The sequence below is a fragment of the Arvicanthis niloticus genome, chromosome 14 (genome assembly GCF_011762505.2).
Source record: "Arvicanthis niloticus isolate mArvNil1 chromosome 14, mArvNil1.pat.X, whole genome shotgun sequence".
Classification (NCBI taxonomy): domain Eukaryota; kingdom Metazoa; phylum Chordata; class Mammalia; order Rodentia; family Muridae; genus Arvicanthis; species Arvicanthis niloticus.
Genome location: NC_047671.1, coordinates 5,224,255 through 5,251,504, shown reverse-complemented (window position 1 = coordinate 5,251,504; position 27,250 = coordinate 5,224,255). Strand labels below are relative to the sequence as shown.

The 27,250-nt window shown below is 47.5% G+C and overlaps 1 protein-coding gene across 2 annotated transcripts; it reads left to right on the top strand.

Moving 5' to 3' along the window:
* Positions 1-201: 201 nt before the first annotated feature.
* Dipk1c (divergent protein kinase domain 1C) lies at positions 202-21,614 on the top strand. 2 transcript variants are annotated; one of them, XM_076912344.1, is made up of 4 exons: positions 202-918; positions 11,457-12,158; positions 17,598-17,762; positions 20,586-21,614. In XM_076912344.1, exons 1-4 carry the CDS (start codon positions 730-732, stop codon positions 20,802-20,804), a joined length of 1,275 nt encoding a protein of 424 aa, XP_076768459.1. In that variant the 5' UTR covers positions 202-729; the 3' UTR covers positions 20,805-21,614. The 2 variants fall into 2 exon arrangements, with proteins under 2 accessions (XP_076768459.1, XP_034373559.1); XM_034517668.2 differs by having other exon boundaries at positions 204-918; positions 11,457-12,116.
* Positions 21,615-27,250: the final 5,636 nt, after the last annotated feature.

Below are 27,250 nucleotides of genomic sequence, written 5' to 3'. Positions count from 1 at the left end.
ACCCTGCTGCGTTTTTGTCTTTTGAATGCTAGAGCCTGAGGCCCTGTCTCTTTTAGAGCGCTTCAAAGCTGACAATACCTCTCAGGACTCTGAGCGTGCCACCCACTGTGACCTCTAAGCTAGAGAATAGTCTGGAGAGCCCTGGCTCAGCAGTTGAAAACCGGGTAAACCTTTGTCCTGCCCTCGTTAGTGCTGACAGCCCTTCCCTCTTTACTTCTACAAGACCTCAAGTCCTTCGTGCGCAGTCCGGGAGGCTGCAGTGCGACCCCGCGCTCTAGGGAGGGGGCGGTCTGGGTGTTCCAGACGGTCCCTCACTGCCCCCATTTTTTCTCTCCAAACCTGGAGATGTCACCCCAGGAAGCGGGGAGGGATCCGAAGCTGAGGTCAGACTTGGTGGAGGGGATGGGATGAGCAGAGAGCCGCAGCCTAGAGGTTGGAGGGGGTCCGGTGGGGTCCTGGGAAGGGGCAAGTATAGTGGCTAGACAGAGGGCGGCAGTCTAGAGATGAGGGAAGTGGTGAGGCCCTGCGGAGAAGTGAGAGGCTCAGTCTTGGGAAAGAAAAGTGGAAAAGAAAGTGTAAAGGTGGTCAGGGTAGGGAGGTCCGAGAAGCCGGATCCCCACGCAGTGCTGGGACTCAAAGCGGTGCCCCGAGGCCGGATTCCCCTCCTGCCGCCCCTCCCCCTCCCCGCCCCTGAAGCTGCGGAGCGGCGACCGGAGCGCAGGGCTGGCGATGGCGCGGGCGGCGGGCGCGCGGGGCCGGGCTGCACGGTGCGGGCTCTGGCGGCGGGGCGCGCTCCTCGCCTTCGCCGCGTGGACCGCCGGCTGGGTGCTGGCAGCCGCGCTGCTGCTCCGCGCACACCCGAGCGTCCTCTCGGAGCGCTGCACGGACGAGAAGAGCCGGCGCATCCTGGCTGCGCTGGTAGGTCCCGCCGCCGCATTGCCCAGTGTAGCGCGTCCAGGTCGGGTTCCAGACACCTTCTCTGGGTCCTCGGTGTCCACGTCACCTGCGATGTTGCAGCATTGTAGCGACCTTTCCATCCTCGGATAGGGGAATTGGGGTGGGGGTGGGGAGCTACCCGCCAAGGGGAGAGGAGGTCTCTGCGCTCATGAAATACCCAAGCAAAGAGCTAGGAGTTCGCTATGGGCCGGGGCATCCCTCCTTTTTCTTCAAAATTAGTCTTGAGTCCCCGGACAATATTCATGCTGGAAAGTTTGCAGGGCGATTCCTGGTCTGAGGTGCTTACATCCAGTTCAGGTGGCCAGGTTTGGAGGATACACCTCTTGCTTAGGCTATCTCGCCTCTTAAGTCACTGTCCTTAGGTGATCCCCTGGGGCTACCGGATCACTCCAACCTGGTCAAACCTCATTGTTTGATTATTGCTTGGGCTCCTCCTCCTGGTGACCTAAAGACAAGGCCTTGGCTGTTCGGTCCAGAGGAACCAGAGGAACCTCCTAAGGAGCACAACGCGCCGTGGAGCCAGCCTGGTTGACTCTGTTTAGTGCTCTACCTTGGTCCCCTAAAGAGGAAATGCCAAAGGATTTTTACGGAGCTGCTCCTTAACCTGGTCAGCCTGTTGTAGATACAAAAGAAACCACATCAGGGGGGGCTACTGAATGGTCGCTCTTGCCTTTCCTCTATGAAGTAAAAGGCTCATTTTTTTTTTTTTTTTTTTTTTCTGGATTCTGCTTAGGAATTCATGCTTAGGAGAGACTTACAGGCAGGCATCTCCGACCTCTAGAAAGGAGGAGAGAGTAGTCTGGCTTTCCTCCCCACCGTGATTATTCACGTCCTAAAATCATGACTAAGGTAGCATTTGGTTTGAAATCTCCAAGAAACTTGGGGGAAGGGGTTTCAGTTCACTTGCTTAAAAAGGTCTTTTCTTCTTCTTCTTCTTCTTCTTCTTCTTCTTCTTCTTCTTCTTCTTCTTCTTCTTCTTCTTCTTCTTCTTCTTCTTCTTCTTCTTCTTCTTCAGATTGTAAGAATTTCGAAATGGATTAAGTATTAAGCCTTGAATACTTTTTAAAGGATTTTTCTTTCCCTGCTTTTTCACCAACTCTACCACCTCCTCCTTCCTTTTCCCCCTCCCTCCCTCTCTCCTTCCCCTCCCTCCCTCCCTCCCTCCCTCCCTCCCTCCATCCCTCCCTCTTTCAAGGAGATTGGAGAAAATTAAGCCCCCAAAGCATGTTTCCTAACTAAATGGTGCTCCTATCACCGAGTTAACTCGCTTCCTCAGCACAGGGACACACGTTCTCTCTACTGCTCACTGCTTAGCTGAAGTTCTATCAAGTTTTAAATTGCAAGACTTAAACTCCAACAGCACTTGCTTTTCTTGCAGATGGGAACATTAATTTCCCTAGTAGCCATCTAAAAATCCCCCCCCCTCAATAAAATTCCCTTTTATTTTGGTGAAGCTCGCTGACTAAGACAACAAAATTTAATAGTTTGGCTGAGACCCAGGTCCCATTTACAAACTTAATATAATCTTGTAGATTAAAATAGGAAACAAAGCCCATTATTTATTTATTTACCTTTGGTCACGCTGAGAGAAGCCCAATGGGAATTAAATTGCCTGATAGGATTTAAGTAATTGGTAGTCATAACTTTCCCTGAATTCCAGGCTGTAAATTAAAACCAATTCTGTTTAGAAGCTTTACCAATACATCTTCAATGCAGACATATGGGATCATTTTTAGTTTGACAGAGAGCTGAAAAGATTGGTTCTGTCTTTTACAGCTCTCAATCTTAACTCTTGCCAAATTCCCAAAGCCATTTTTCCAAAGTTTGTTTGTTGGAGTGTCAGGTGAACTGCGGCAGGAGGCATCATGGCTGCTCTGTGTGCGCTGCTCTTCACCCCAGCAAGTGTTCTTTTCATGTTCGCATGGCCTTTCCTGATACTTTCATTCTGCATTTGCTGAGGCAAAACCGAGAAAGAACCCTGACTCACTTTACCCAAGACCTTAAATCAGGGCAGACTAAAACGCAGTTCCAGCCAGGCAGCTGCCAAGCAGAGGTTGGCATTGTGGCTTCTGAGGACTGGCTCTGAATTGCGCCTCTGTGTCCTGGCTTCCCTGGCACTTTGCATTTTGCCTGGCTTTCATCCTACATAATAAAAGCGGTTGTTATTTTTCTGACTGGCCTCCAGACTCTCATTAGCTTTCACTCTGAGTACCCAGTGCACATAAGAAATTAGAGCCAAAGGGAGGTTCTCTCTGGCAGAGCCAAGAGTCCTGGTGAGTCTCCCATGCCGGCAGTCTATGTTCCCAGGCCCCAGAGTGTCAGGTGGCTTTGCTGGTAGTGGGGGAATCTTACCTGCAAAGTAACCAGGTGGTAAAGAGCTGGCTAGAGGATGGGGTGAGGGTCTGCAAGTCCCCAGGGGTTTCTGTCTGTCATTTGCAAAGACAAGAGTTGCTTAGAAAGCCAGCTTGACTTTTTAAAAGCTTCGATCCCTGGGTTCTTTGGATTCCCTGTTTTCCAGCTCCTTTTGTGTGACTTAGCAGCTGTAGAGCATCCATAGAAGGGGGACTCCTCCTGGGTTGGCTGTGAGGTCGCTAGGGCCTTATTTTTTTCTGGGGAGCTGTGTGTTGAGGCTCTGCTGGGCTGAAGAGTGAATGGGGAGCATTAAGACTGACACCCCAACACCCCTAGCTTCTGCAGGTAGATCGCCATAGAGAGCCAAAGAGCTCTCCACCAGTGCCTGCTGATGTCCACGCTGCCCAGTAGCATAGTCAGAAGTACAGACCATGCTGTTTCACTTAATTTTCTCAACAAATTCTGACAGCATTTGCCGTTCTTGCAGATGGGAGCATTTAAGTCCATTGTCCTGGTTAAAAATGTTAATGTGTTGAGGATTCAAGCCTCTACTTGGTGTATTGGAGAGTAGAGACCCTGAGAGGAAAGCTTCTACACTGCAAACCCTGGACATCAGTTTAGGGGACTCCTCATCCCCCACAGCCATCTTCCCATAGCTTGTTGTGTTCAGAAACCTTGACTCCTCAGACTAGTTAGGTGCTGTGGAATTTAGCCCTGTTGCCTACATTAAAGATTCTGGGGGTTTTGTTTGTTTGTTTGTTTGTTTGTTTTAAGGAAACAGGGAAGACTCTTTTCTCTCTCCCTCCTTACCCTCCCCTCTCTCTGTCTCTCTGTCTGTCTCTCTCTGTCTCTGTCTCTCTCTCTCTCTCTCTCTCTCTCTCTCTCTCTCTCTCTCTCTCTCTCTCTCTCTCTCTCTCTCTCTCTCTCTCTCTCTCTGTGTGTGTGTGTGTGTGTCCTAATAGAGACTGCACAGGCCTTAGGGAACATAGCAGCCTGAGCCTCTGCCCAGAAAGAATTCATAGCACTGAGCAGACCCTTTCTGCAAACAGTCTTTGCCACACTTACAGAGGAGGGTTTGCATGCTGGGGCGATGCTTGCTGAGATTCTGCAAGACACTGTGTGTCTTCCTGGAGAAGGACTATTCTCATGAAGTCTGAATGCTTCTTACATAGGAACTTAGTGCTTCTTTAACACTTACCAACCTCCTAGGTGATCCAGTCTCAAATGGTCAGCCCTGGACAGGTACACATGTATATAATATATATGTTATATATATGTATATATATATATTTATATATATACATATATATGTATGTAATATACACATATGTATATGTGTACTATTGAAGAAAGAGGTCATGCATTTGGGAAGGGGACATGGGAAGAATTTGGAGGAGGAGAAAAGGAGAGAGGCATGTGATGATGTGTGTGTGTGTGTGTGTGTGTGTGTGTACATCCACAAGAACCACAGATTCACTATTAATACAGAACTGTGTCAGCAGGGGTGTCAGGGAGCTAGCTCAGTTGATAAAGTACTTTCCTCAAAAGTATGAGGATCTGAGTTCTGGGAAAAAGCCAGGCATGGTTGCACACGCTTGTAATCTTACTGATGAGGAGGAAGAGACAGCCCGGTTTTAAATACAGACTTAAAGAAACAACTTTTGCTGAAACAATAGGTTGTGCTGCTAATAAAATACCTCAGTCTTTAGCACTGACGGAAGGAAAGTTTCCAAAGTGCTCTTTAAACTTGCGATTTGTGTGTTGAGTTTACTAGTTTCTTATTTGCTGGACTAAGTGTTTCTCTGTATTCATCAGGCACAGACATGCCAAGTTCCAGAGAGTGGAGTAACTAGCCAGCCACAGGGGAGAGAATTCTCCACCTGTAGAAGACAGGTGGGACCTAAGTCACAGAGCATCATGACACAAAGTAACAGCAGCTGCTCTGCAGTTAAGCACTCAAGCGCTTGCTTCTGAGCGCACATTCTTAGGTGAATTTCTTTCTTGGGCCACTGAGAAGTTGTGATAGCCAGCAGACTTGGGGGCCTTTGGTCCGCCCTACATCCTGCCTTTTTTTGACACTAGGCATCCCAGCAAGAAGTCAACTTACTGATCCCCTGAAAGAGCATAGGCTTTTATAACAGCGACCCCCCAAGCCCCACCCACCACAACCCCTAGGCTGATACCAACTTAGCAGTGACAGCATTATTCTAAGCATTCCCTGACTCCTGTTTGGGATTGCCCTCCAAATTTGCTGAGGTCAATTTCCTGGACATTTCATTGGTGAAACAGATTTGTATATAAAGCAATATGTTGGTGAACCCAGCACAGACAATGACTGTCTGATGGGCGCGGGGGTGGGGTGGGGTGGGGGTGGGGTGGGGGGGGATCCTAGAAGGAGTGGGGAAGTTTCTGGGAATTTGACAGGTTGGGAAGCATGTCATGAGATGGGACAGGAGAATGACTGGAGTGGGGTTTGTTTGAGACAGTGTCTCACTCCATAGAAAGGCTGGTCTCGAACTTATGGCTGTCATTTTGCCTTGGTTTCCCCAGTGCTAGGTCCATGGTGTAAATCACTGTGCCAACCTTGAAATAGAAAATTTTAGACTGGTGTGTGTGAGTGTGTGTGTGTGTGTGTACATGCATCCTACAGAGCACATATGGAGATGAGAGTGCAACTTTGGGTGTTAGCCCTTACCTTCTTTTTTTTTTTTTTCTTTTCTTTTTTTTTTTTTTTTTTTTTTGAGACAGGGTTTCTCTGTGTAGTCCTGGCTGTCCTGGAACTCACTCTGTAGACCAGGCTAGCCTCGAACTCAGAAATCCGCCTGCCTCTGCCTCCCGAGTGCTGGGATTAAAGGCGTGCGCCACCACCGCCCGGCTTACTTTCTATTTTGTTTGAAAACAGGGTCTCGTAGTTTACTACCATGTATACCAGAGAGTCTCCTATTTCTGCCCCCTTCTCAGTCTTGCCACAGGAGCACTGGGATTACAGACTAGTGCTGACATACCTTCAGGTCTTCATAGTTGTGCAACAAGTGTGTTACCCACCAAGCCATTGTCCAAGCCCTGGAATTGTATTTCTGATAGACTATTCCAGTCTGGCCGCCGGCCCAGGTGTTAACTGTTCTCCGTTCTGAAGTACCCTTTCTGATTCTCTGGACACTCATGCTTCATCAAAACGTGGGGCTGGGCCTTTGCACAGCTCGCTGTGACAGAACAACCCTCTGCTTCATTGCCCGATGATGAGGCTTCCTTTACTGTTAGCACTGAGGTCAGACCATGTCCTCCAAGAAGCTCTGACCTCACTCTCTCATAACCAGGTCTGGGAAGCTGGAGAGGAAAGTTTACATTGCCTAGGGATACCATTCTAGGGACTGTGCCTCTGACTTGGTTGGACTTTGTGATGTCTCCTGTGACACTGGACAATTGTCCTCATCCTACATGCCTAGCGGCAAACCCATCCTGACCCAAAACTAAACTGAGTTGTGTTCTGGTTCTTTCATACTGTGCTCTGCTATTAGGAGCCTGAAAAATTGTCATTTGTTCTGTGAACTAAGTCTGGGAGCTGCAGTGGGAAGGTGGTCCCATGAGTACTCATTCACGAATGGGTTAATTTGAAAAGTTGTCAATATTAAACCTCCAGGCCTTGTTCTAGGCCAGTCTTGAAGGGATTCTCTGGCTCTGGAATCTGCAGGTGTAACTCATGACTGTGGCAGCGACAGTCACCATTTAGAGAGAAGAGTCAGCTTCCCCTGCTACACACTTACTTTTGACTCATAAGCAAAGAAGAGCAGCTCTATGGCTGGCTGGGGCCATAGCCAGGGCCCAGCTTGCGACCTTGTCTCCAGGGCCTCTTCTCTAGGCTTCATCAGGGACTGATTTCTCTCTGGCTTGACTGCACTGTGAGATTATGAAGTCCCATCTTCTCCCCCCACCACTCGGGCACTCACTCCTTTTTTTTCAACTCTGCCCTGCACCTCATGCGAGAGCATTCTCAATTAAATTACTAATGCAGTGACACTAGAGAAATGCTTGTGGAACTGACCCAAGGCACTTTTGGGTATCACGCAGATTCTCTTGTTTAATTCAAAAGGATCTCGAGGAAGTTTGCATTTTCTTATTGGATTTATTGTAGAGATGTGAAACTGTCAACACGAGGCAACATTGGGGAAACACAGACGCAGACAATGGAAGACACGAATGAATGACAGGTACAGTCTTACGACCACATCTCCACACTCACTGCTTATTTCAGAACCTACCCTTCTTAAGACTATCTGGGAAGGCCTCTGAGAAGCCTGAGTGACTATTCCTTATGTGCTGTGGGAGCACATGGGCAAAGAGTGACTGAGACAACCTTCCCACGCTCACTTCCTGGCCCTGTGCCTTGGAAAGGGGTCCCAGAGTTAAGATCAAACGACAGCACTTCCTCCACATTCTGTAAAGTCCCAAGAACACAGCACAGGAGCACAACTTCAAGGAAGGCCATTTGAAACAGTTCTACCTGAGTAGGTTTATACAGTTTCCTTACTGCTGTTGCTTTTCCAGACATAAAAATCTAACCCAAGGAGGCCAGGAAAATGTCTCAGAAAATGTGAGGTTCTTGTTGTACAAGCTTGGGAACCTGAGCTCAGATCCTCGCTGAAAGCCAGGCATGGTGGTGTGCGCCTGTAACCCCAGCATGGGGTAGGGCAGAGACAGGCAGAGCCTGGAATCACTGGCCAGTGGGTGAAGCCCTAACGGTGAGTTCCCAGTTCACTGAGAGAGCTTGTCTCAAAAAACGAGGTAAAGAGCAATACATGGAAGAGACTCACAATTGACCTCTGGCCTCCATATGCACAGGCATTCACACACCTCCACCTCCATCACCTCCACCATCACCACCAACACCACCACCTCCACCTCCACCATCACCACCACCACCACCATCACCACCACCACCATCACTTCCACCACCACCACCATCACCTCCACCATCACTTCCACCACTACCTCCACCACCACCACCACCACCACCACCACCATCACCATCACCTCCACCACCACCTCCACCTCCACCATCACCTCCACCACCACCATCACCTCCACCACCACCACCATCACCACCACCACCACCACCACCATCACCATCACCTCCACCATCACCTCCACCATCACCTTCACCACCATCACTTCCACCACCACCACCACTACCTCCACCACCACCACCAACAACAACACCTCCACCATCACCTCCACCACCACCTCCATCACCACCACCACCACCACCAACACCTCCACCATCACCTCCACCACCACCTCCATCACCACCACCACCATCACCTCCACCACCACCACCATCACCACCACCACCACCATCACCGCCACCACCTCCACCACCGCTGGCACTTTCACCACCACCATCACTACTACCACCTCCACCACCACCACCACCTCCACCACCACCATCACTTCCACCATCACCTCCGCCACCACCACCATCACCTCCACCTCCACCATCACCTTCACCACCACCATCACCGCCACTACCACCTTCACATCCACCACCACCACCACCACCACCGGCACCAGCAGCACCAGCAGCAGCAGCAGCAGCAGCAGCAGCAGCAGCAGCAGCAGCAGCAGCACAACTCTGGGCTTATGCTATTCTCTAGCTGGGAGATCAGGCCCAGCACTTTCTACTTTAAACTTTTACTTAATTTCATGTATAGAAGCTTTAACTGCATTTATTTATGTGTACCATGTGTGTGCCTGGTGTCTGAGTCAGAAGTGGGTGTCAGACCCTCCTCTGGAATGGAACAGATGGCTGTGGGGCGCCATGTGTGTTCTGGAAACTGAACTCAGACCCTCTGACGCAGCAGCAGGATGGACGGCTGAGCCACGTCACCAGCCCTGGGTCCCGCACTTTCTGCAGAGCTCTGTTACGAGAAGGCTTGTCACATGTGTTTGACTAGTGTGACCCTCAGTGTCCGTGCTTCACAGAGATCTAAAGGGCATCGTAACAGGAGAGACCTGTAGGCAGGAAGCCAGTGGGGATGGGCTGCTTGGACCGGTGGCTTCAGGTTTTGAGAGTGCTGCGAAGTCACTGTCTTAAAGTGGTCAGACAATGCAGGCACCACTTTCAAGCACAGGAGTGTTCTTTGTTAACAGGCCGTTTGGACATTCTGTCTTCAGTATTCATAAAGGTCCACAACTTCTTGACTACTTCGTGGTTTGGAATTTTTGCATGGTGCAGAGGAAGTGTGGTGTGTACATTATATTTTGCATGCGGGGCAGCACCAGTCACCAGGCAGATTAGGAATTCTAAGGTGTATGCAGTCAGAGTCAAACAGTGGCTGTAAACGTCCTGTTGTTTCAGTCTCGCTTGACACCACATGTGGCCAAATGAGTCATGAAAGCTTGTGGTTTCCAGACAGCTTTTGGGTTTGAAATTATTTTCTCTAAGCACCAGGAGTTTATTTTCTTGACTTGAAAGCACATCTTATAATCAACTCACAAACAGCAAAGCTGACTAATGTGAAACTACCCGCCTGCCTTTGCAAAGAACACGCTGACATATCTGATCATGGTTCAAAGGTCATCTTGTTAGCCCAGCCCTGGGCATCCTTTGAACCTCCCTCATGTGTGTCTTACGGGGCTGTACAGTCACTCTCGCTGTGCAAGGAAGGCAGAGCAGCTAAGATATAGAGGAGGAGGCGGCCCCGACCAGGCAGGAGGCATGCTGGGAACACTGCAGCCCAGCAGTTAGACTTCAGACTACAGCTTTTCATCCAGTGGTTTGTTCAGTGTGCCACACTGCATAGTGTCCACAGTGGATCATCCAGGCATTTTACAATAAGCAAAATGGAATGAAAAGATTTTATTCCTGTCTTAGGACCATGTAAGAAGTAAAGTGAATGACTGTGGGTTCAGATGCTGTAGATGTTGTGGGAGAGGACAGCGGCTTGTATTTATTTGCTAATATGGAGGGATTCACTTGTGCGGGCTTAGAAAATATTCTCTCATCTTGAGATACACAGGAGTCCAGAGATTTGGGCTTCATGAAAAATGGTGACAATGAAAGAACAGAACTGTGATTTTTTTCTTCTCCCTTTACTCCATGCTCCTTCCTGTGCCTTCTTTCTTGATGGACAGTCAGACAGGATAGTCTTCCTAGCGATCTATGCATGGTAAGGAAGGGCACCCGGTTCTCCCTCCCTCTGAGTGGCTCTATCCTGGAGCCCCATGGTGTTTAGAAGTGACACCCCATTTAAGGCTTCTGGGGAATCTTTCTTCAATGCTGCTACAATTGCAGGTTGTCTCCATGCTTCCAGAGTGTGTGTCATGAGACACTGCACCCAGTGCCTTACGTTCACTCTGTGAGCCTGGAGGCATGCTATCTGACATTCTGAGAGCTTCAGAAACATAAGCACCTCATGGTTGAAAATAGCAAACACCAGTGTATTTGGAAGGAACAGTACTGTTGTCACTCCAAGGGGCAGTCGAAACTCCGAGGCCTCATTCAACTTAACTAACTGTTGCAGTATGGGAACGTTAAAAAGCCTCTGGATAAGCCTCCAGTGTGGAGTCACAGCTGAGCGTTGTGGCCTGGGTCTGTTCTTCCAGGGTTCAGATGTTCTCAGGTGTATCCAGCTCCACCACAGAGGATGAGCTCTTGACTCTGGAGGTTTTGAAGGCCATGTCCTCAGCTAGACTGAGTGACAGAATCCTGATGAGACACTCACCAAATCCGGGTTGTCCCTTTGTATTTGTGGGGAACCAATTCTAGAACATCACTGGATATCAAAAGTCAACCCAAGGGTTTTGGTCCCTTCTACGGCAGCCTAGTGTCTGTATAGTGTACGCCTTTCCCTATGCTTTGAGTCGCCTCTGGGTTTCCTTTGATACCACTACAATGGAGGTACTTGCTATACTGTATGATAGAGAAGTGACGGCTCGTGAAACAGTCAGTGCATGTTCTGAGCAGATGCAATATTTAATCCATGTTTCTGCTAAGGGTTGTCTGGGGAACGCATAGGTCGAGGTGATCACCTGAGCCTACCTCCCGGGTGATCTCAATGCTCTCATGGACATTTTCTCTCCTTAACTAATTACAAAGTCCTTGCCCCCTGTCCGTGCCCTGCCCTGACCCTCTGTTCTCTTTGTTCCAGTGCCAGGACTACCGCGGTGGCTGGCTCACAGGCGCCCTGTGCGAGGACCTGTGTGTGGGCGGGGAGCTGCTGTACCAACGCTGCCTGTATTACGAGCGTGGTAAGAAGGTGCTGCAGGCCCAGTGGCGCGGCCGGACCGTTGTCCTCAAATCCAAAAGGGAGGCCTTCTCCAGCTTCCCACCCCTCAATCTGCTGGAGGAGGAAGCAGGGCCAGGTGCCCCGGGTATCCCCGAGGCTGAGCTGCTCCTGATGGTAGCAGGGGAGGTCAAGAACACGCTAGGCTTGGAGCTGCCCAACAACAGCATAGCCCCGCTGTGGCCTGCCAGGCAGGGCCCTGGCTGGCGTCAACAACTAGCCAGTGCGTGGTCACTGCTCCAACAGGAGGAATATGTGTACTTCAGCCTGCTGCCAGATCTGAGCCGCCACATCCTACCCGTCCTGGGATCCTGTGGTCATTTTTACGCAGTGGAGTACTTGGCTGCTGGTAGCCCTCACCACAAGGCTCTCTTCCCACTGGACGATGCTGGCCAAGCCCAGGCTATTAGCCACATTGCCCTCAGCTTCCTGGACATGGTGAGCCATTTCGACAGTGACTTTTCCCACCGCCTCCACCTCTGTGATGTCAAACCTGAGAATTTCGCCATCAAGAGGGACTTCACGGTGAGTGGAAGCAGGCTGCCATGTTGTGGTAAGAGGATTCTGGTAAGATTCTGGTCTGTGTGGGAGGAAGTGAGTTCTTGGCCTCCGGAAGGAAGTTGGGTGTAACTTTGGGCAGCCTTATGGTTCCTGGTGATTCCCGTTCCAGACCACTTCCTTGCTAGGTTGACAAGAGGATTTAAACAAGTGCATCTTCCGTTTTTAGAGAGGTCCAGTCCAGTGAAGAAAGCCACAGGTGTCAGAGTCAGGCAGGGGGCAGAGGAGATGTCTCACGTCCTTGAGGGCAGCTTTGAGGGCTGGTTAGTGCTGCTACAGCATCTGTGGTCTGCAGAGGATAAACTTCCTGGGTTGCCGATGATGCGGAGGAGAGCTGTTCTTCCGGGCCAGGCATCGTGTATCCATAAGCACCAGTGTGCTGAGAATAGTCAATGCCAGTCGACATTACTCTTCTGGAGAGATTCTAGTCAGTTTCAGGTCTACACATAAGACATCTAGAGAGACAGGTGGAGTTCTAGTGCCTGCTAGCAGGGAGGGAAACGAGGAATGTCTATCCCTGCAGCTCTTGTAGATGGAAGGCACCCTTTTATCCTCAACTCTGGGGCCATGCAGCTGCACCAGAGATATACTGTGGTGGATAAGAGGTGACAGAGAGGCGTGTATGTTTTATAAGATAGTAGCGGACTCTCTCTTCTCTTAAAAGTAGCAAGTCAGGTTCCTGCTGTGTTTCCTGACCCTGGTCTCATTGCCTCCATGGTCAGATGCTGGGCCACCCAACGGGAAAAGGTGACAGGAAGCCTGTGACATCACAGGCACAGAGTGGGCAGTGGGGAGGAGGGTTGTACCCTGGGCACTCAGGGCTGCAGTGACTTTGTTCACTCAAACTGGATTGATCATTTTGGGAGTTGGCTCGTGGCAGAGGAATAAGCTCTCCATCTTGGTTAGCACATTGAGTTATTGTTATAATTATCAATAACAATAAGTTATTGCTGGGCCGTGGGCTTTCATGGCAGGCTGCACTGTATTGACATAGCCTTTTAAAAGCAGCTCAGAATCTAGGGAACTAAATTTGCCATCAGTGTTGTATGTAATCAATTGTTTGTCCTTGTTCACTATGTCCTCCCAGTGCCCAGTCTGTGGGTGCCCTGGAGGGGATGAAGATCCAGGGGGCAGCTTTAAATGAGAAAAGATGGATGTGGGGGTAGTTCTGGTTGGTTCTAGAAGGTTCAGGGGTGAGGGGGAGGGCTCTTTGGGCAGCCTTATGGTTCCCATAAGAGTGTGCACACTAGGCAGGATGCACTGGGGGAGCTCAGTCCTGTATTATGCCTTGCTGTGGGTCTACCAGTGTCTCTCAGATGAAGCCCCCCAATATAGTATCCTACCAGCTGCTGTTTGGGGGCTGGTTGCCACTCTAGCTAAGGCTTCTCAACAAAGTGAACAGAATCATGCTGGAGGAAGGCGAGCAGTTGCCTTTCGCTTCTGAAAAGTCATTTGAGGTACGGATAGAGCTGTTATGATTCCTGACGGCATAGCCACCCGAGGGGGATATAATCACTCGAGTCTCAGGGATGTGGCAATGTGGAGTGCTGTCCTCTGGGTGTGGCATAGCCATTGTCCCCTTGAGTTCTCAGCAGCTGTGACTGCCTGCATGAGAGACATCAGGGCTTGTGATCCACAGTGGAGGGAGGGAGGAACTCAGGAAGCACACACTATCATCAGGAGTCCTCTCCCTGCGGTGTATTAGTGGGTATCCTCAACATTGCAGAGCTTGCTAGCAATGCAAATTCTATTTTTTTTTTTTTTTTGTTACATTTACTTATCTATTCTGGGTGTGGGGGAGCATAAATGTCACAGCATATGCAGAGAGGTTGGATGTCAATTTGTGGGAGTCGGTTCTGTCCTTAATACCATATAGTTTGGATGCAGGTCCTCAGGTTTGGTGACAAGTCGCCTTACCTGGTCATCTATCTTACCAGCCCAGCAATGTAAATTTTCATACTGCACCTCAGATCTACTGACTCTGAGACTCTGGACGAGGACAAAGCACCAACTGTGAGCCAATCCAATACTCAGAAAGACTAAGCAGGAGGGTGGTGAGTTCAAGGCCAGCCTGGGGTACATAATGAGATCCTGTCTCAAACACACATACACACACACGCACACGCACACGCACACGCACACGCACACGCACACGCACACGCACACGCACACGCACACGCACACACACACACTCACACACACACCCAAACAAGCTAACAAACAAGGCACCTTCGCTGTGGTCTTTAAGAACTACTGCACTCCTGCTTCCAAAAGATGGGGGCTCTATTTTTGACTCCTGTCTGACTCCTGCCTGAAGAAAGGGAGGGCTTCTTATAGATGAGCCACAGGAACAGAAGATTCTGAGTCTTGCAGTTCAGGCCTTCAGGGTTTATGAAGTGTACAAATGAACAGCTTAGAAAAGATAGATGACCCCAAACCTCGTGAGCATGCCTTTCAAGCAAGAGAGATGCCTCCAGAGAGAGGGAGAGAGAGGGAGAGAGGGAGAGAGGGAGAGAGGGAGAGAGAGAGAGAGAGAGAGAGAGAGAGAGAGAGAGAGAGAGAGAGAGAGAAGGTGTGTGAGGAGACCAAGAACAACCCATTCAGTGGGGAAGAGAGGAAGGATTATTTCCAGTCTGGTGCCCAGACCAGGTTCAAGCAGCAGACACTACTTACACCATTTTGTGCAGGATGAGTTCTGTGATTCTCCTGATGCTGAGAAATACTGTGAAGGTTTTCCTGATTGTTTTGTTGCTGTTCTTATTTTAGGAACACAGGAGCTGCAATTTATTCTAGGCTACGCAGTATAAATTAAAAATGAGTGTCTCACTGGGAGATGAGAGGAACAGTGTCATGGATGGTGCTGAGGAGGAACACAGAGGCTGGAGAAAGTGCCAGAAATCAGAGAGATGGGTCCTCGCCCCTAACAAATTATAAAGACAGGTTCATTAGCATAACTCTCACTAATTTGAAAAACTAAAAACTATTAAATTATTTTATTGCATGGGTGTTTTGCCTGATGTATGTCTATGTACCACTTAAAATCTGTTTGTTTGTTTGTTGGTTGGTTAGGTTTTTTTTTTTTGGCAAGGGAGTGGGATGGTGAGGTTCAAGATAGAACTCCCTCTGTAGGCTGGCTTTGAACTCAGAGACCAGCGGGTGTGGGGGACATAGGAAGGAAGACTTGGGATAGATATGATCAAGAAGCTTGGGACATATGCATGAAGTTGTCAATGACTAAAAACATATTGTTAAAAAAACAAAAACAAAAAAACATTAATTCCCTCAAAACAAACAGATAGCAATGGCCTATTTGCCTGGACTGAGTTCATTATTAGGCGAAGATCAGGAAAGGGGGAGAGGTTCTCTGTACGTTACTCTCATTGTTCTGCCAGTTTTAAAATAGTTTACCTCCCTTCTGCTGTTTTACTGGTAAATCCTACCACCCTGAGTGAAGAGAAAACAAAGGTAGAAATGAGAAAACACACCCTTCCGAAGCCAAATGACACCAGTGAATGAACCCTCTCTGAGATTTTCACAGTGACCTGTGAGGGCTTGTGGGAAGCCAGTCCTGTCAAAGATGTCACATTTTGAAATGACTTCTTATCTCAAAGCTGTCAGCTGTTGGACTTGGGCAGACTCCAGAATCTTGCAAATTTGAGCTCACTTTTTTTTTTTTTTTGTATCCAGGTGGTGGAGAAAAATCTGCATAATTTATGAGTTATTCTTTTTCTGGTTTTGAAGCCCATTTGGTTGAAAGCCAGAAGGATAAATCTGACATTCCAGCAGTGCTCAAGTTCTTACTCTGACAGTGGAATTAGTGGTTGATGCCCTGAGCTCAGGGCTTATTTATGCTGATCATCTGTTCGGTGTGTTGATGTGGGTACCAGATGTGCCATAAACAGCAGCCTGTGATTGTTCACAGTCTTGGGGCTCAATTATGTATCTCTCACAGCATTTGTAATCCTCACCCGGAGAGCTGGGAAGAAATGTGAAACTTAGCAGGGTCAAAATGGAATCCTCACAGCAAACATAAACAAGAAGGAGCAGGAGGGGGGAAGCCCTGTGCCTCATACCTGATAGTGAGTGTCACATGGACTCTGTCAAATCTACAGGCTTTCACAGAAGCCACCACAGACTTGAACAAGACACTTCTGCGAGGACACGAGGACATCCTCCCCATTACTGTTTATTGATCCTTGGACAGATGCCATAATTGTCAATCATTGTGACCAAGGACTCTTGTTTCAAAACCTCTGGTGTTACTCTCATTACTTTTGTCTTGTAAATTGGGTTGTTCGCACTCGAGTGTGTGAGTGTGCCTGTCTGTGTATGTGTGGAGGCCAGAGTCATTCCTCAGGAGCTGTGAACTTTTAAATGGTGGTGATGATGATGATGATGATAATGATGATGATGATAATTGGCAGGATTTCCTACTAGCCTGGACCTCAGCAAGCAGATTAGGCTGGTTAACTCTTGAACCCCAGGGATCTATTGTTTTTGCTTCCACAGCTCTGGAACTACAACATTTCTTTTTTTCTTTTTTCTTTTTTAACATGGGTTTTGGAGATTGAATTCAGGTCTTCAAGCACACTTTATTAACCAAGCTATCTCCTCCTCGACCTTATTTTTGCCTTTAAAACCTTCCTCTCTCCCTGACCTCTAACAATGAACCTGCATTTCACCTTCACCTTCAGGGTGAACCTGCATCTCATCCTAGCAACACTTTGCTATTCTATTCTCAAGAATCAGTATTCTCTGGGAAAGCTTCTCTGATTATTTCTGTTGCTTATGTTGACAAATGTCATAGACAATCAGTAAAGAACTAGAAGGCGCGGGCTGAAGAGATGGCTCAGTGGTTAAGAGTGCCAGCTGCAATTCTGGAGGACCTGATTTTCAGTTCCCAGAACCCAGGTCGGATGGCTCACAACCGCCTGTAACTCAGCCTCAGGAGATCCAACAGCCTCTTTCAGCCTCACATGCATTTGCACACATGTGGCATTCTTGCACACAAATACACACACACACATATACCTAAGTACAAATAAAAAATGAACTTTAAAAAAGCAACAGAAAAAAAATTTATTGTAAGGCATTGTACATATTTCACTTTAAAGTCCAGAAAAGGTTCAAAGATGAAAATGTTATGGCTGGCTACAGTCCCCATCCTTGAGTTAGTGACATGAAAGAATTTTTTTTACAGTGATACTGTAGGATATGATCTATGATAATAGCTAGTGTCAAAGGAAGCACTTGTAAATACCCTGGGGAAGCAAGGTCATGAGCTGGGCATTTCCTCCTGACAGGTGGACTCCGTGGTCACAGCCCTGTGGTGAACCCTCCAGTCACCTGTGACCCATTGCCATCAGGACAGGAAAAGCTGCCATAAGTGGGTTCTCCTGCAGGGCCCACGCTCCGATTTGATGGCTGTCTGTGCTGTCTTGATTTCAGGTGGTAGCTATTGATGTAGACATGGCCTTTTTTGAGCCTAAGATGAGGGAAATCCTTGAGCAAAACTGCACAGGAGATGAAGATTGCAATTTCTTCGACTGTTTCTCCAAGTGTGACCTGCGAGTGAACAAGTGTGGAGCCCGGCGTGTCAACACCAACCTGCAGGTGAACAGCCCACAGGACTGGGGATGTGACCTTTGTGTCTGCATGCCTCTGGGCTCCTTGCATCCTAAGGGCAGGAGGCGGGAGTTCTTCATCACACTTTGTTTCTCACTACCTGGGTGGTGGTTGCCTAAGTGGCCCATCAGGATCTGATGGGTGGAGGAGGTACCAGCACAGCCCCCAGTGGGCTTATCTCTCTTTCCTGAAGCTTTTCTTGAGGCTGCTTCTGAGAGTTTGTTTGGAGATTCTAGCAGGGGGCAGAGGAATGCATTTACTTGCATGCCCTGGGCTGAAGAGAAGAATGGTCCTCCTTCTCTCCAAGAGGTTGGCCACTTAGAGCAGGAAGTAGGAGCCAGCCAAATCAGCCACACTCACCTTAGTGATCCATAAGGAGGCATGTTCTCCACCACAGTGTCCTCATACCTAAGGAGATCCATTCTTTCTGCAAGCATCTGCCTCCCTGTAAATTCTCACACAGAGAGAAAGAATGAGAGCTAAGTCCCCTTGCCCTATAATTTCTACCTATTCATTCTGTCATTCAGCTCCCTCCCCCAGCCATGCCTCTCTGTAGTCCATCGTCCCAAGAGCTTTACACCTAGGGTCTGATGGGACTCCTGAGCTGAAGCGAAGCAGATTAAGCCAGGTGCACAGGAAAGTACACTGTGGAGTGTTCCTGCCACGACGGAGAGCCCCGTGCAACAGAGTTATCCATCGGGTGACTCGTGCCAGGCAACACTTGTTCTACCACCACAGGGTCTACAGACTTCTGAGTCAGGTGCTGTGGTCACTGGGTGTTTCATCTTTGAGAAGGCTAATCAATGACATGGGCTTTCAGGGTTCCACCTCAGTCCCCTTCATGGGGAGCTACCCCTTGATGGACCAGTGATTCTGCTGTCCTTGAGCCATGCACACAAGATGGTTTTCACCAGAGTCCTCACCATCTTTGGTCTCATCCACAAGTCTTTGCATTGAGAAACTAAGGACTGGCAAAATGGCTCTGTGGGTTAAGTCTCTGGCCAAACTCAACACCTTGGTTTTGATTCCTAGAACTCACCTAGTGGAAAAAACTGGCTCCTGCAAGTTGTCCTCTAATCTATACAAACATACATGTACACACAAACATGCCTACTACATGCACACACATGCATATACAAATATACACATATGCACACATCCATACACACATATACACATACTTCATGCATACACAGATATACACATATACACACATGTATACACACAAATACACATATACATACATGCACACACATATACATATACTACATCCACACACAAATACACACATATACACACATGCACACACACATGCACATACTACATGCACACACAAATATACACATATACACAATACTACATGAAGACACACATGCACACACATACAAATACAATACACACATGTACACACATATACACATACTACATGTACACACACACACAGATTTTATAGGTTCACTGATAAGCAAGTAGAACCTTGAGCCAAAGAAAACTGGCAGGAGAGGGCGGGGTAATGAGACACAGATGAAAAATCCACACAGCTGAAGGATTTAGAAAATTATCTCATATCTCATCTCATCATTTAAAGACATAATTAAAATGATGTTAATTAAAACTCAACAATAATATGCTTTTGCCAATTGGGAATAGTCATTAAAATGCTATTAAGTACCAGTTGAAGCTTTAGGGAGTTATGAGTGTGTCCACCCTTATCATGATGCCATGTTGTGGCTCTGGAATGGATGTGGACACACTCATTCCTCTGCCTGACTACTGTCATTGAATACAGCTCCAGAAGTGAAAACAAGCTTTCTTTGGGATGTAGCATAAAGCACAAGCAGAAAAAGGTCAGCATTTGCAACGTAATCTCATGTTGACTAGACAGTATTTTATTGGACAGATGCACTTTGCATGTCAGAGTTCAGTCACTGTGACAAAACACCTGATACAAACAGCTTATAAAGAGGAAAGTTTGGGGTCAGTCTATGATCAGCCTAATCCTCTGCTTTTGGGTCAGTGTGGGGCACAGCATCCTGGCTGGGGTGTATTGCAAAGAAGAGCTGTTTACCTCATGGTGGCAGGGAAGCAAAGAGGGAGAGGAAGAGACCTCCATTCCAGCATCCTTGACAAGGCACACACCAAAGACCTCTTAACAGCCCCAACACATCCTGATAGCACCACAGGCTGGTGACTAAGTCTTCAGCATATGGGTCTTTGAGGCCCACTTAAGATGCAATCCATTACGCATGTCTGATGAAAACAGATTCAGTTTCTGAGAACATTCAGAGGAGTTGTGGCCTCTCAGGGAAACCCAGGATTGGGGCTTACTTGTTACTTATTGACTCCTGCCTGTGACTGTGCTGGAGAGGACTGGAACTATGCTGTATCTTTCTAGACACTAAAAACCTTTTCCATAGGTAAAGGGTAATTGATAGTCAAGATAAATAAAAATATTTTTAAAAAATAACCTTTTCGAGGAGCTGGACATGTAGGTCAAAGGTGCTTCTTGTGTGTGAAGGTGTTTAGTAAATGAGACAGAAGGGAGAGTTAAGTGCTGTTCTCTGTGTAGCTCCCAGGCATGGTCCTCACTGGGGACCCTAAGTGTGTGAATCTGATCTGAAGAGCTGCTCTGCAGACTATGGGTCTCAGTGCTGTGTGTCTGAAGGTTTAAGAGGGAAACCCCTGTAGGTGTTTCTCTCTGTAGGGCTTCCCCAAAGGAGCAAGGTAAGAGTGTCCTTGAGACCTAGGAGATGTCAAGAAGGAGTTGCTTCCCTGAGTTAACCTCTCTCTCCTTCCTCCCACTCCCCCCAGGTCATCTGTGATAAAATATTCCGCCACTGGTTCTCCTCAACACACAGGAGCCCCGCCATCTCCCCCCAGCTTCAGCTGCAGCTACAGCAGGCCGTCCAGGAGTGTGCTCACCATGGGGGTCCCTCAGGGAATTCCTGGACAGCCTCTTCCAGTGTGTTCTGGAAGCTTCGATGGCTCTTGCAGGCTACCCTGAAAGAACTGCAGGAGGTGGAGAAGTAGCCTCTCTCGCCTTTGTCATCAAGAGTGGACAGAGGAAGTGACCTTCAAGTGACTCCTGTAGTTGCTATGCACATGAGTTGTCAGAGGCATTAGCATGCTCTTTTGAAGTGTGCACCTGAACTCCTCTTCTGTGGCTGTGACATGGACCTCTCGTGCTCCTGCCCAGCTTGGTTCGATCTGGTTTCCTGGTGACTTCTGGCCTGTAACTCCCTCAGCAGTGACCAAAGGGAGGAGTTTCGTCAGAGTTGCCAGTATGCAACCCTCTGGGGACTGTACACATACCTTGCCATTAGAGACAAGAGGCAGCTGCTCTTCCCTGTTAGCCACTAGCAAGCTAAAGAATGACTGTGGACATACAGATGAATATGTTTGTAAATAATTGTGTGCATATGTGTGCACACATGAGTGTATGAGTGGGTTTGTATATATAAATGTGCAGTGTATATACATGAGTATGTTGTGTGTAAATATGCATAGGCTTGTGAGTGAGTGAAACTGTACATGGTCTCATAATTATGAGTGTTCCTGTGTGTGTGTGTATGTGTGTGTGTGTGTGTGTGTGTGTGTGTATTCGCGCACACATGCCCATGAACCAGTCATTGTGCCTGTGAATCTGTGCTCATGGGTGATTCAATGTGAGTTCACCCAGAAGTGCATGCATGTGTACATCCAGAGGTAAGTAAGTGGGTGGGCACGAGGAGCCTGTGTGGAGGGGTGGCTTTTCAATGTGTCCCTAGGAATCTTGCCTAGCTGGCAACAAAGTACTAATTTTTTTCTGGAATTAAATGCAATAAAATGTTGTGTCTTTAACGGGCCGTGATTTGCTTTGGAGAGTATGAGGAGTGGCGGCATTTACTGCTTCTCATTTTGTGGAATTTTAGGGAACACTTTACCACGCATCTTCCTTCTGAGCTGGACCGAGGGTCTGCAGGATGCTGTATGTCTTGCCGTGATAGAGACGGTTTAAGTAGAGCGCTGGGGTGAGCTCTGGCCACAGGCAGAACTGTGAAGCAGCTTGTTTGTGCAGACTGACTGAAGACCTATGGCATCAGACTACACTGTGATCCCATGTGCTCCTTGTGGACATTTGATGAAGGTCTTCTCCAATGGCCGACTCACACGAAGCAAGCCAAACTGTACATTGCTCCGCAGCAGAGAGTGGAACCAGCAAGCCTTATGCTTACTACCTTGCTTCTGCTCAGAACAGGGACCCAAAACTCTATAAGTCACAGGGAAGAGGATTCAAGAAGGATGGGATGGCTTGAAGATTTGGAAGATGTGCTAGTGGCTTATGAGGAGAAAAAGACAAAATCTGAAGCTTTAAACACATACGGAATGACAGAGCCTCACCTTTTCTCTTCATATAAAATCTTTTCAGTCCAGAGAACTGCCTCTCTCACTCCTGTAGATGCACTTCTCAGGGCTGTGCACACAGACTGTATCCTGATGGAGGATAGTCTGAGGTCACACCGGTCCTGAAGCTATGATCCGGAAGGCTGGAGATGTCGTTTCCTGCCATTCCCGTCTCTTCATCCCACCCACAAGCAATTTGCCAGATAAGGCTGACTTTCGTAAAGGCTATCGTCCATTCTGTACCCGAAGACTTGCTTTCTGTTTCTGTTCTTTGATTGGAGCCTGCGCAGATCACTCTGTGCCGGAAGTAATCGAAAGCCCACGCAGATGCCCATGTCTAGGCTAGCCTAGGCTAGCAGGGTCTCACAGATAATAACCTGGCCTGGCCTGCAGAGCAAGGCTCCCATTTCCTAGACCAGGGACAGAGGCAGCTGCTTCTCCTCTGGGAAGGTTCCACCACGAGTGGAGGAATCTTGGGGAGGAAGGTAGATGGCCATGGAAGAAAGTGGGTGTGAGATAGCCCAGAAGGCAGAGCGAAAGCTCTGGGATTCCTTTGGGGCTTAGCGATTTTTCTGCCTCTGCATTGGGAGTCAAATGACAGGCCTTCCTTCGTGGAGCCCTGGCTACTGACCAGCCACTGTTAGTGTGTATCTGATTCTAAATGGAAATAAATGTTTTGTTTACCATGGAGACCATGCAATATATGATCACCCAACACAGTAGCAACCCTTTCCGAATGATTTTTGGACACACACACACACACAACTTACCTAAGGATTTATTTTAAGGCAGTGGTTCTTAAACTGTGATGAAATTCACTTTCTAAACATGTTTAAACCCTTTCAAAATACTGCTTTTGTATAATACAATAAACGGACATGGTATTGTCAGTATTTAGGGTTTTGTTTTGTTTTTGATGCTTGGGGTTGAGTACAGAGTCTTATGCAAGACAGCTCAGCACTGTACCCTGAGCTATGAACCCACACTGTACCCTGAGCTATCAACCCAGCACCATATTTTTTTTTTTTTTCCCCAAGAGAGGGTCTCTCTGTGTAGCTCTGGATGTTCTAGAACTTGCTCTGTAGACAAGGCTGGCCTCAAACTCATAGAGATCCACATGTGTCTGCCTCCCCAGTGCTGGGATTAAAGGTTCACTACCACCTGGCCACATTTAATGTATTTTTTTTTAATATTTTTAATATGACGACTGAGAACGGTTGTTGCTGACCCAGATGAGCAACAGCCTTACTCATGAGGAGAAAAGATGTTTAAATGACAATCACAACAGACAAAACACTATCTTCAAGAGTTTTACCCTAATTAAAACTGACTTTTTTTTTCTTTTCTTTTTAATCAGGGTAGAGTGAGAACACAGCCCCCCACTACCACACATTTCCTGCATTTGGGAAGATTACAGGGGCCAGCACATCCAGACGGCAACGGAGGAGGCTTGCCCTGGGAATACCACCTTCATGGTCACGGTATCTCCTCTGCCAAAACTGGCTTGTTTTACTGTGAATCTTTTTGTCACAAACCAATTTTCAATGTTTATCCTGGTTAGCATTAACACGATCTTTTGATGAAAGTGTTAGTATTCTGTCTTAACTCCACCTCCACAGTTACCTGGCAACAGCCAGGTTCTCACCACTCTCTCCATGTGCTCATGGCTGCTCTCTCTCTCTCTCTCTCTCTCTCTCTCTCTCTCTCTCTCTCTCTCTTTCTCTCTTCCTCTTTCTCTCTCTCTGCCTCTACTACCCTCCTGGCCCCCCTCCCCATGCCCTGAATAAACTCTATTCTATACTATACCCATGTGTGGCTGGTCCCTCAGGAGGAAGAGATGCCTCCGCATGGGCCCGCTGAGACATCCCCTTCCCCCCATACCTCACCACACACCCAGAGAACATATTCTCTTTATCTCCTTATCTTTTTATAAACACATCAGAAAGGATCCTGGAGTCACATGCCTGGCGACTTATGGAGGACACATTCAAATAGGTTTTCTGTTCTCTTGCACAAACCTCACAGGCCACTCGAGTTCCTGGACACCTGAACTGGTCATTGAGTGGGCATCTTGCCTTATGTTATGCCTTTCCCATAAAAGTGAGAATACTAACACTGCTGATGTGGATGGACTCTGGTAAATCGAGGCACCAACGGTTTTCGATGATGTTCAGCAGGCTTGCCTCCTGAGGGACCTACTGTGTGCTCACTCCCAGCTTGCTAGTCCTTTTGGAGGATTCAGAATGCAGGGTTAGGACATTACTGTACGTGTTGAAAGAAGGACTATTTTAATTTAACACTTTATCAGAAAGCATTCTGTAGAATAGCTGGATGTGGCAGCGTTTGACTAAAATGTTCTAAAACCAACATATAAAGAAACTCATATTGCTGTTCTGGTGTTATGCTGTTGGTAAGCAAATGTTACTCTGGCTCCGAGATCTGTGAAATTCATGTGAGAAAATAGCCTTGGAAAGAACATGCACCTCCACAGTACACACACAGACACACACAGACACACACAGACACACACAGACACGCATACATACATACACACACAGACACACACACAGACACACACACAGACACACACACATACAGACACACACACAGACACACAGACACACGCACAAAGACACACACACACAGACACACAGACACACACACACAGAGACACACATACATACAGACACACACACACACACACACAGGTTCTCCTTACAACTGGCTTTGTTTCTGGACATCTGAAGAGGCAGTCTGTGCCCAGAGAAGAGGCTGATGGAACCAGCAGTGATTTCATTTGAAGAACACGTCTCTCAGGCAGGTGTGGCGGTGCACACCTGGGATCTTATTACTTAGGAAGATTGAAATTTTGAGGCCAGCCTGAGCTACATGGTGAGTGTGAAGCCAGTTTGAGCTACACAGCAAGTTCTAAGCCGGCCTGTGCTATACTGTGATCAGGCTAACCAAGATACGTAATCGAATGGTGTCCTAACAAACACACAAAACCAAAAAACCAAACCAAACCAAAAATTCCTCTGGAGGTTCTCTGCCAATGAGGGAATGAAGATGCCTTCATAGCAGCCATGTGTACTTCTCCTTGGTGGGTCTCCTAGGCCTGGACTGCACTCATCTCTCAGCAGGCTATTCTTCCTTCAGTGAGAATAATTACCTGTGATGGCTCTTCTTGGTTGTCAACTGAATACATCTGGAATTAACGAATTCCTCTTTTGTATTTCTTTATTGCAGATGGGTTATTTTTGGTTGTAAACTAAATATACCTGTGAGGGAATTTTCTTGATTAAATTATTTAAAGTGGAAAGACCTACCTTTAATCCAGATCCTCTGAGATGGGAAGACCACCTTTAATCTGGACTCCACTTGCTGGCAGCCTTTATAAAGGACAGGGAAGAAGGAAGCCTCTGCTCTTTGCCTGCTTGCTCTCAATCTCACTGACACGTCCACTCCTTCACTGGCATTAGATCCTACTTCTTTGGGATTCTGGCATATACTGAGGACCAGTTAAGACATCCAGCCTTGTGGATTCAACAATTATTGGATTCTTGGATTTTCCTTTGAGGGACAGCCATTGTTGGACTAACTGGACCACGGCCTGTAAGCCACTTGAATAAGTCCCATATATAGGCACATATATAATATATATGTATAGATTACATAAATATATGCACTCATATAAATATGTATATATACATACATGTAAATATGTAAATGTGTACACATACATATATAAATATATACACATAATATTCATTCTATTAGTTCTGTTTTTCTAGAGAACCCTAACTAATACACCACCCATGAAGATAACCTGGTGGACCTTGCTGTGCTGCTTGGTGGTGATGTTTCTTAGCAGCGTGACAAATGCCAGTTTTAGGGGTCTCCTCCCAGGTTCCCCACTCCACCCATGTGACCTCAGGGTTGGGCTCTTGATATTTCTACAGGATGCCTTATTTTGTCCATTCTTGGCTCTGGTCTCAGCTGTATGTGTGTTGGAGTTTTCCTTGACAGAGAGACACCAGAGAGCATATGCAGCTACAGTTGCTGTTTGCAATGCAGATTTCCTCTTCCTGCCAGCAGCATCCAGCACACCTGGAGGCTGCACAACTGGCGGTCACTGTGTGGGTCACACACAGCCTCCTCCTGAGGATGCCCAGCATATAGGTGCTTCCTCTGGGAAGACTTACCCTTTCCATCACAATGATTAAAAGTGTTGCTTTTTGCCACATCCTTACCAACACTGGTAATTTATGTATGTATGCTTACAAATTATTGGTTGATCATTGTTATCTGCTGGGTTGGAAAGCCAGTCTCAAGTCTCCAGTTTTCCCTTCATACAGTACTGGCAAGACTAAGACTTCATAGTGGCTACCTGCCATTTCTTTGGTTAATATACTTAGCCCATTTTTTTATGGAGTTGTCTGATTTGTGTGTGTGTGTGTGTGTGTGTGTGTGTGTGTGTGTGCTTATGTGTGTCTGGATTCTTATGCATGTGGAGGGCAGAGGTAGACAGTAGGTATCAGTATTTAATTGCTTTTCTATTTTCCTGAGTGGTAAAAATGTATTGATTTCTATTGACATCCAGCTGACTTCTCAGACCAAAAGTGGATTTGGTTTTTCCCATCTCAGTTGCTTCTTCACATTGTTTTTTTGATGCAGGGTCTGTCATTGAATTTGAACACACTGATTCAGGCAAATTGGCTGACCAGCGAGCTTCAGGGTTCTGTGTCTCTCTCCCGCTTCTCCCAAGCGTGCATGGTCGTGCATGGCTCATACATGGCTGCTAGCAATAGGACTCAGGGTCTAATGCTTACACAGCATTGAGTCTACCAACTGAGCTGTCTTCCCAGCCATCATGAGGTCGAGGAATCAGGAGCCTCGTGTGGATACTGCTCACGTTTTCTGGCCCTTCCCCTTCAGAGTAACTTCTGACCATCTGTTGTCAGCAAGGGAGTGGAGGTGAACCAAGTGGCTAAGAAGTAGGTACTTTTTGTTTCCTCAGTTTAGCGAATGTTGACCTTTGGGGTACAGCACCACCTGCCACTTTCCCAACCAGAAGATGAGGGTGTGTCTGTCAC